Source organism: Girardinichthys multiradiatus, chromosome 11 (genome assembly GCF_021462225.1).
Source record: "Girardinichthys multiradiatus isolate DD_20200921_A chromosome 11, DD_fGirMul_XY1, whole genome shotgun sequence".
Taxonomy (NCBI): domain Eukaryota; kingdom Metazoa; phylum Chordata; class Actinopteri; order Cyprinodontiformes; family Goodeidae; genus Girardinichthys; species Girardinichthys multiradiatus.
Window position 1 is genome coordinate 32,857,131 of NC_061804.1, and position 10,089 is coordinate 32,867,219.

At 38.7% G+C, this 10,089-nt stretch overlaps 1 protein-coding gene across 1 annotated transcript; it reads right to left on the bottom strand.

The window, feature by feature from the left end:
• Positions 1–1,205: 1,205 nt before the first annotated feature.
• Positions 1,206–9,851, bottom strand: LOC124876690 (cyclic nucleotide-gated cation channel-like). The gene is made up of 7 exons (XM_047379657.1): positions 9,449–9,851; positions 7,647–7,756; positions 7,429–7,539; positions 6,911–7,087; positions 6,578–6,685; positions 6,349–6,455; positions 1,206–4,235 (listed from the first exon to the last, which is right to left on the bottom strand). The coding sequence occupies exons 2-7, from the start codon at positions 7,745–7,747 to the stop codon at positions 2,755–2,757; spliced, it is 2,085 nt and encodes a 694-aa protein (XP_047235613.1). The 5' UTR covers positions 7,748–7,756; positions 9,449–9,851; the 3' UTR covers positions 1,206–2,754.
• Between the last annotated feature and the right edge of the window lie 238 nt (positions 9,852–10,089).

Genomic DNA, 10,089 nt, shown 5'->3' on the forward strand with positions numbered 1-10,089 from the left:
ATTGTGTAGGAGGAAGGGGTTCTGTCCCAGTAGGTGCCCCTCCCTGTCTGTGTATGTAACTTACCATACTTTTATTATCAGCCGAGAATTTTCCACTCCTGATAGAATTAAGAGACAACTCGTTCAAGTCAAACCACATGATAGTATATGGGGAACAGATGTCCCTGACGAGTTTTAACATAGATCAACAGGAAACCATAGATTATAGGTTTGGGTTATTTGTTAAATAATGCCTCTGATAAAGTTTTTACAGGAACGTCTAAGGAAATAACAGCACTCCGCACAGTGGTACTGCAAAACAGGATGGTGTTGGATTTGGTAACGGCCCCGTCTGGGGGAGTTTGCGCTCTTCTGAATTAGACCTGTTGCACCTGCATCCCTGATGAAACCGGAGATGGTCACACTGTGAGTGAAGTGCTAGATAAGCTCAAAGAGATAAGGAAAGGTATGCAGCAGGATGCACACCCGGGACAGGGAGGCCTGTTCTTATGGCTTACTTCTGGACCCTGGTGGCAACTGCTATTGAAAATCATGATTCCTTTTCTCAAATTATTAGTGCTGTTTTTGCCTTTTCACTATGTGTCATTCCTTGCATCAGAGTAATGATTTCCAAGATGGTTGCAGGCATAGTTGGAATACCAGGATTACCAGCTGTTGGAAAGAGATGACCCAGATCCTGATGACGACATGGAAAAAGTTTAGTACTAAATGAAGTGTGTGCATAAAGCCGAAAGGAAGCGTAGACATGGATGACTTTTTTTAAACTGATCAATAATAAACAGGAGGGAATTGTTGGAAGGTTTGTGTATGAATTATCATTGCTTAGTTTAAAAAGGTTCTTTATCCTTATGATTTACCATTAAAAGACATTTTCATTTATTTAGTTGGGTGAACTTTAATAGAAGTGGTTTGAATACTTTTTACAATTATTTTCGAAGTACTTTAATGTACTATTAACAGAATTGTCATCTTGCCTTAGAGTTGCATTTGGGTGGTTGCTATGTAGACTGAGCAGGAATTTGTGTGTGTGCGGAGGAGTTTGGGAAGCAGTCTGTTTGCACCCCATCCAATTTACGTGTCCTTGAATGCCAGATGTGGACAAGTGCTGGGTTAGAATGTAAAACATACGGTAGAATACAAAGCTTTACAAATAATCGTCATGCAGAGTTTACCTAAAAATAAATAAATAATGTAAAAAAGACAGATTTTCAGAAAAACCGTTTTTCATGGCACAAACTTTGTAAATGCAACAGTAAACAGCCAAAACATTTGTTAATCAGCACTGATACAGATTTACATTGCCTTGCAAAAGAAGTCAGAAACCTTTTTTTACAAGTTACATCACAACCACAAACTTAAATGAGTTTGATTTGAATTCTGTGTGATAGACCAGTGGTGCATATCTGTCAAGTGGAAATAAAAAATGTTTTTTAATTTATATGACATATATTCGAATTCAGTGACCCTGAGTTAATATGTTGTAGAACCAGCTTTCTCTACAAGTACAACTGCTTTCCCAGTACAAGAATCTGCTTGGATTTAAACCGTTTCATTGTAGATCCGACTGTACGTTTAGAGTTGTTGTTCTCTGAAACGTGAATCTCCCACCAGTCCAAAGTCTTTTGGTACATACAAGACAGTTTTTCAACCAGTATTCCCATTTCATTTGCTTCATCCACTTTCCAATCTACTGTGACCAATCTCCCTGTTCCTGCTAAAGATGGGCATCCCTACAGCATGATCCTTTTCCTACTATGTTTCACCATGGAAAGGGTTAGTCCACACAACTGGACTCTATTCACTGGTTAGGTGACTTCTGACGGCACTAGATTTTATTTAGGGGTATCAGAGTAAAGGGGGGCTAAATACAAATGCACAATGCTTTTTAGATTTTTCTTTGCAAATATTTTCCTTCCTCTTCACAACCTTTGTTTTGGTCTGTCGAAAAATAAAATCCCTTTAAAAATACATTTTGTGATTGTAACTTGACAAAATGTGTTGAAGGCTGTGAAGTCTTACTTTACCTTAGAAAATGAGAGCACTGGAAACAAATTGTTTGTGTGTGACAACGAGTTACCATGCACAAAATCTCCTTAGACCTTTAGTTCCCTTGAGTAGCAGCAGGAGTTCATTTGAACAGTACTCTCCAGAGCATAATTGATGGGAACTGAGTGTCTCTGTTGATGCAAACAAACACAACATTCCCAGGTGATCCGAAGACGGATCCCAGAGCACCTTGTAATCTAACGTTAGTCTCTTTATTTAAGCCAAGTCCAAACCTTATTTGTGGGTTTTTTGGTTATTGTAGTGTGTTCTTTTCTCTGCATTGATGAAATATATTCTGTAACAATTATTGAGCTTGATCATGGTTGAAACGTAACATCCAGCGTTGCACATTCAGCATGTGGCTGCTGATTTGTATAGTAACTCAAAGTTATCTGTATTTTGTTTCCATGTCTATTGAAATGCACCTTTTCCTTTACACTATAAATTGAAAAAAAACAAAAAAAAAACTGTGACAGTGTAAAGATTTTCCGGCAACTTGGATGTGACATTAACCGGCCACTCTAAATCGCTCTTACGTGTTTACATGCATGGTTGTTTGTCAGATATGTCTCTATGCTGCCCTGTGATGGACAGGTGATCTGCCATTGACCTCTGTAGACTGGTACCAGCCCCCACCTGCGACTCTGTAAAGATTAAGCAGGTACAGTAAATGGATGATCGAATGGCTGAAGCGTGATGTTGAAACTGTCAACATTGTAATGTTCTTCTGTTACTGTCTGGGGTTTGAACATCGCTTTGATGTGGTGACCCAATAGTACCACCATAACGTCTGCTGGCAGTTTGTATGCTGGCATTCGAGTGACCGTTTGCTTCGGCACCGCAGTCAGTTTGGTTGAGCTGCCTTTCCAGCAGAGTGATACGCTGCTTTAGCCGCTGCTGAGTGTCTATGTATTCAGTCAGCAGACGGGAAAAGCGAGTCTGTAGGGTGTCCAGGGAGGACTCCAGTCTCTCCACCTTCTCTTCTGTGTCCTCCTTCTGTAGCCCACCACTCTCTGCATTCTCATCAAGAAGCCCCTCCTTCTTAAGGATCTCCCTACCCCTGTCTACTAGCACTGTCTTAGCATCCGGATACTCGGTCACTGCCTCCATTAAGTCATCCTTAGAAAGGCAGAAGAGGTCAGAGTATCCCAAGCTTCGGATGTTGGCTGTCCGGCGATTCCCCATTTTACTACCTCTTATGTTCAAAATGCTGATCTCACCAAAGCAGCTTCCAGCAGTGAGGAGAGCATACTGTGTGACCCCATCATCAGCCACTACTGCCAGTTTCCCCTCCTTGATGATATACATCTCCTTACCAATGTCTCCTTTCCTGCAGATGTAGTCACCTGGACTAAAAACCTGCGGGCGTAGTTTGAGCACAAGCTCCACAAGCAGTCCGGCCTCACAGTCTTGAAAAATGCGTACTTTCTTCAGGGTCTCAAGGTGTACATTGATAGCAATCTCAGCCCGGAGTTTGTTGGGCAGGTTCTTCAGCACTTCTTGCTCATCTACAGCTTTTTTGTTGGTCCACAGGTAGTCAAACCATTTGATGACGCGCGTCTCCAGTTCTCTGCTGACCTTGCGGAAGTGCATGTAGTGTTTGATAGCATCGATTCGAGCCTGAAACTCGGCCCGGGTGGCATTCATGTTGGCTATCATAGAGCCCACGTTACCCACAATTGTTGCAAAAATCAGCACTCCTACAAGGGAGTTAAAGACCACAAACACATACTCCTCATCTTTCACAGGTGAAGGCATATCTCCAATGGTGGTAAGAGTGAGGGTTGACCAATAGAAACAATAGACATAACGTTCTGTTAAGGAGGAGAACTCAGGAATGGAGATGTTTGGTAACACCCACGTGTCTGAGCCAAACCCCAAAGATTTTGATATAGCGTAGTAGATGCAGGCGTTCCAGTGAATGATGACCAGGATGTAGAGCACCAGGTTGCAGATCCGGAAGATGTTGGGGTAGTTGGAACGTGTTTCTGTCCGGTCAAAGAATTCAAACATGCGGGGAAAGCGCAGCAGGCGATTGAACCGGAGCTGTGGAGTGTGTATGCCAGTATAAATGTACACCAGGTCAGTGGGCAGGATTGACACCACATCCAACTTGAACTGTAATGTTCGGATGTAGCTGTCTCTTAGCCTGGTGTGGTCCTTCATCAGGAGGCCTTCTTCCAGAAAACCTGAAACAACATAAATGGAGAGGAAACTTAGCTAGGCCATTGTCTCAATCTGAACATTAGTTCCAGCTAAGAAATAAGTGGGATCTGTGGTTTGATTGTTTTGTTGATAGGTGTAACAACAAACCCTTGGAGAAACATGTTTACTGCATAAAGCAGCTAGAATCTGTTATCTTTACATTCTCCACCAAGTTCTATTTTAATGCATTTGCTTAGGGATCAGGTCAAATTGACTAATTGAATACTTGGTTTCAGATAAGCCAGTAGCATCAATTATGACAACGTTAGGGACAAGAAAACAACAAAAGAGTTTTTTCTCCACTCAAACAACAGTTTTTAATTCATCAACTATTGAAATGTACTTGTGATGTGATAGTTGTTGATCGCTGTTCACTTCACCCCTTCTCTATTTTGTACGTTTGCACTTTTGTACCAAGATTTTTGTTTACAAAACTGAATTGTCTGCCGTGGGATATTTTGTAGCCGCTTTCTCAATCTATATTTAAAGTTATTTTTTATAATCTAGCCATAGTCATCCGTAAGGAAACGTTTTAAGGAATATTTATTGCCATAATTCATTAACATACTTAACTAAGAATAGGAATGAGCTGATCCACAATTGTTTAGTAGATGGTTGGGAAACAGTTTGGTACCAAATGAAAGTAGGTTGGGACAAAATGGCAACACATGGAAATATAACCGTGGTATAAATTGGCAGACTGGAAACTGACTGGCAGCCAGCATCAACCTACAACAAATTATTTAACCAATATTTAACTACTGTAATTGTATAAAGTGCTTTGCAACTTCTGCCACTTTTTTAGATGATGTCAGAGGACACCTCGCATATAAATTCAGTTAATCTGTTTTAGCATATTTAACTTTGTTTTTCTCTAAAAGCTTGTTTAAAAAAAAACTTTTAAGATGAAAAAAATCAATCAGTGTACAAATTCACTAAATTAGAATATGCAATCCGATGAGGCTTGTTTGTATGATTAAAAGTACCTTTTAAAGAAAGCAATCTTTAAGTGGGTCATAAACCTTTCATTAAGCTCACATTTCTATATTAAAAACGTATTTTTAATGGTCTGATGTAATAGTTTAATCTTAAATGCTGTGTTTTTATTAGCTGTAAGCGGAAAATCATCATAATTAACAAAAATACATGTTTGAAAATATCAGTCTGTGTGTAATTTTTCTATATCATGTGTTTCACTTAGTAAAAATAACATTTTAACAATATTTAGATTTACTGAAAATGAATGTACCTTATTATTTCCTTATGAAATTCTAACCAGCTTTTTATGCAGATGTAAAAAAAAATACAGATTGTTTTGTTTTGAATAGGTTGCTACAAAACTCATTGCATTCAGTTAGAAAGGTAACCAAACAAATAACAGGTATGGCAGACTTTTATTCGCATATATTAACCAGGTTTCTGCATACATCTAAATGTTTGTAGTAGATACAACCACAAATATATTTACCCAAAACGCAGACTTGGGTGCACTCCACCTCCCCCAATGACCATTACAGCAAGCACCTTAGAAAAAAAGAGTGACCCATGTACTGTTCTTGTTGCTGAGCTTAGACTAAAGAATTATTCTAGCCCCCAAAAAAGCAACCAACCCAAAAATTTTGGAAACTGTAATTCTGTCTTATTCCAGTCCTTTTTATGTTTTGGAGTTACAATGATTCACAGGTCCATTATCTGTAAAAATCTGACTATTTGGATCATTCCAGTCAATTCTTGCATGTTTAATTTATTACTAAGATACACATAAAAAGGGCACAAAAAATTTATTTTAAAATGTTTATTTAAAAAAATTGACGCCCAATCACTTTCAACTTGAGGATCTTGTAATATTCATGTAGTAATTGTAAAGTGAGACGTTCTGCAGTTAATGAGTGTGTTTGTGTCTGCATTTCTTTAGTTGTATTTGGTTTGGAAATAAAAAGCTGAGATGGAAGTGGGGAGGAAAGCGCCCAAAACATGCAGTTAAATGTGCATGCTGTTGGTAGTTTTTATTCTGGTTTAAACTCTAAACCAGAATAAAAAGTAAGAAATTTGTAACATTTTTTATACTGTGAGAAGGTGTGTATTTTCATAGGTTACCTGTCCGCAGACGCACAAAACTGTCTAGTATGTAGATAGTATCAGAGAAGTAGTCCAGCACCAGCCACCAGATGTAATAGCTCTCCTGCAGTTGGTCAAAGCATGCCCTGGGAATAGAAAATGGTATGAATAATTTAGTGCTTTAGTCAAAGGGGTGGATTGTACAGATCACTGCATTTTATTATCTAGCTGCAGGGTCACAGATAACCGACTGTGGGAATAAAAATACCTTGCAACAACAAGGAACCAATTGTAGAGCACTGCAATAGCAATAACAAACAGCCAGCGGTAGTACGCATCATCAGATGGCGACACAACGATCAATTCCCACCTCTTCCTGGAAGTATGAGGGGATTGCAAACAGACAAAATAATATTTTAGATAAATTCTGGCTGGTATTTCTAAGGAAATCTTTCATAAAGCTTGCTATATTTAGTCATTTGTTTTTATAATGTAGCTCTGACACAATACCTCAGGTTAAAACCTTACAACAATAGTATAGATAGAACAGGTTGTCATCTGACCTAATTAGACATTTCAGCCCTAACCCAGTCAGGAATACCTTAGGATTCCCTTGGCATTGTTGCCATTGGCATCTTGCTGGGTTGTGCTGTTGCGACTGGGGGCTGTTATCAGCTCAGGGCCACGAAAGCGCTCCAGGAACGAGTCTGGCCGCTCCTCCTCCTCCAGCAGACTCCGGTGTGCCCATTCCCTCAGCCTCACCACCAGTTTCACCAGTCTAAGACGTGCAAAACATAAAACCCCTGTTTAACTTATATCAACTACAAAACGTAAAAATATTACAGAAATTGTCATTTGTGTGTATCCCCATCCCGGAGGAGCACGCACAGAAACAAAAGGCATTTGCAGTGAAGTAATGGATGATCTCTATAGAGGAATGTACAAACTCTTGTGGTTGTTCAGGCTTCATAATCCAGATTATAATAATTTCGCTCATTTGTTTGATGTATGGAAGTAAGTGACTAACAATGCTGTAGATTTTCACATCTGACAGTTCAGAAACTCTGTAAAGGATGCTAACATGTCATGGCTGGAATGTTAATTTCATATTAGTTTCACCTTGAAATGGCCCCATTCCTTTGGAAAGAATTCCTTGAATTGCGTCCATCAGGTTCGAGAGTAGCAACTCTTTGTAGCTCTGAAGATGTGTCATCCCAGACAGATGGCACCCTAGGATAAAAACAACAAATAAAAAATAAAAAACTATATCATTTCTTTCGTGCTTTGCCTTTATAAAACGTGTACCTGAGAAGTTATTTAAAGAAAATTCTCCTTACCTGCTAAGTTTACTTTCAGCCCTCTCAATCTCTTCCTCCAAGGTGGTGTTCACTGACAGGATGTGGGGGGACCGGTCTCTCTCCGGCACCTGGGCTGTCATTCTTGGGTCCTGTCAGTGAGGACAAACAGTAATACAGAGGTCCCATTTGTTGCCATTTAACTCATGCTATCATTGGGAGTGTGCCCTGTGTTTCTCTACAGTGTTGTTCCATGACAGGAAAGTGTTTATGGTACATTGTCAGTTTATAGTTAGGGGATGAGGGCCGACTGGGACTGTCTACAGTCCCTAACCAGCATCCATCAGGTTATGGCTCGGTTGCCGCAGTGAGTGAAGCATATACAAAACAGACACAGCAATTCACAGCCCAATTCTATGTTCAATGTTCTATGTGTAAGAAAAAATACCCCAGCTCAGATATTTTGTTTTAGATTTTTTGCTCTGTATTCTTTTCTTTCTAAACTTCCTGAAAACAGGACACTAGCTCCTTAAAAACATGACTAAAAAGCTTATTTTTGCTGTAGAGCACTTTGAAATACCTCGTATGATGCTGTACACACAAAGCTTACCTCACCTTACCTAGTTTTATACATAAATTGTACTATAAGGTAATACAGTATTACTTAATATTTATTTATTTATATTTATTTAATTAGTTATTAAGTCACTAACTGACTTAGTTTGACATAATTTGACTTTTGCAATATCTGCCTTTTTGTTTTTCCAAACTCGTGGTGATTTTACACAATAATGTCTTATTTGCATACTTAAAGATCAAGAATAAGAAGCTAGAAAACCTTAAAATTACTAGTACTAGTACTAATACTACTACTAATAATAATTATTCATGTTATATTTTAATTGCTTTAGGTTGGATTTAATACAACAATTCTACTGTTAATACTAATAATGATGATGATAACATTTATTTATTTAGTATCTCTTACTTGTTAAAAATAAAAATATGTTTGAAATATTTATTTGCTTCTTTCTTTTAGATGTGTTACCATTTATTTCATTTAACAGTTTCATATTTTCTTTGGAAATGTAAGTTTTATTTATTCCATTAATTAAATTAAATTCATAAATTCTTTCCTTTTGATAGAAACATTTGGCATGTAAAGCAAGGTATGCAAAATGTACTGGTTCACCTACAGGTTTGATGAACAACAGTAGTTGACATAAGTTATAAGAATAAAGCATTTGTGAACTGAAACTTTTGAGGAGTTTAGGCGAAGTTTTCCGAACCTCTGCCAACCATTAACTGACCCCCCCCACCCCCCCACCAGTTACGTGCGTCGCCTGTATCACAGTTCCACCCTGCAGCAAAGACAGATGAGGAGGCGTTTAGACAACTGTTACCACTGTGTGACTAATTGGTGGATCATTAATGAAAACACACACGTGGTCAGCCTGAACCTCTCCAGCTCAACAGCTTTCCCTCAGGGCCTTCATCACTTAGGAGACCAACATGCTGAGTAGGAGCAAACTATGGCACACATGTGTCATTACATCACAGGGGCAGCCAGGTTCAAACAACCAAAATAATAACTCAGCCTTACTCAGCTTAAAAGAACTAATCGTAGTTGTTGTGAAAAAAAAAAATTTCAAAATGGCAATCTTTTTTTCTTTTGTGAAGGTAGACGTGAATATAATTTTAAATTCATTTATTTATTATGTAACACCTTTTTTTTTTTTTTTTTTTACTGGTGACAGAGCTTAATCTTCAAGAAATATAGCTAAGATCATCATACACTGTAAAGTATGGAGAGAAAATCCCTTTACACACATAGTGTCTCTTACCAAGATGTTTTCTTTAGCAGGAGAATCCTAATGGCTCCATCACCCAGAGCAGGGCTCCTCTGACAGATCCATCCTCAATGCTGTCCCCGAATGAAATCAGACTCCTAAAACATGGGCAGAAGTGTTGTTTCGAAGTGTTTTTTGTAAAGGCTTGAAAGGTGTTCCCCTCAGCGGTGTGAGCACATGGCTGCACTCGCCCTCTGATGAGAGTACGCAAGTGGTAGGTAGGTTAGGAGGTAAAGGAGGGGTGGGGCTTTCTTTAATTCAAGGTGGTAACAGAGCCCAGACGTCAGCTCTGGATTTGAGGAGTCTTCAGGGAAATAATCCGGCAGTGTCTTAACTCTGCAGATCTTAACAGAACCTTCAGACCACTTGGCAGGGTATTCAACCTTCTTCACCAATATTCTTTCAATAAATCTGTGTCTGTATCTTTCAAGTTAGTGGAAAAACAAAGAAGAAAGGTAAAGAAAATCAAAGAAATGCTAATATTCCTTTTTTCTTGACCTTACAGAATAATTTGCTTAAGTTCTTTAAATGACATATGCATAAACAATCTTGTGCATGGATAGATTAAAAAGACACAATCTGTCAATTCTGTTGGCAGCATCGTGTTGTGAGGATATTTTTCTTCAGCAGGTACA

What these genes read in the sequence shown, in the direction of transcription:
- LOC124876690 (XM_047379657.1), bottom strand. Translation starts at nt 7,747, where the DNA reads ATGACAGCCCAGGTGCCGGAGAGAGACCGGTCCCCCCACATCCTGTCA. An exon ending in AGGAATGGGGCCATTTCAAG is followed by an intron (nt 7,088 to 7,428) that starts GTGAAACTAATA and finishes TGCACGTCTTAG; the next exon opens with ACTGGTGAAACTGGTGGTGA. An exon ending in TTTTGTGCGTCTGCGGACAG is followed by an intron (nt 4,236 to 6,348) that starts GTAACCTATGAA and finishes ATGTTGTTTCAG; the next exon opens with GTTTTCTGGAAGAAGGCCTC.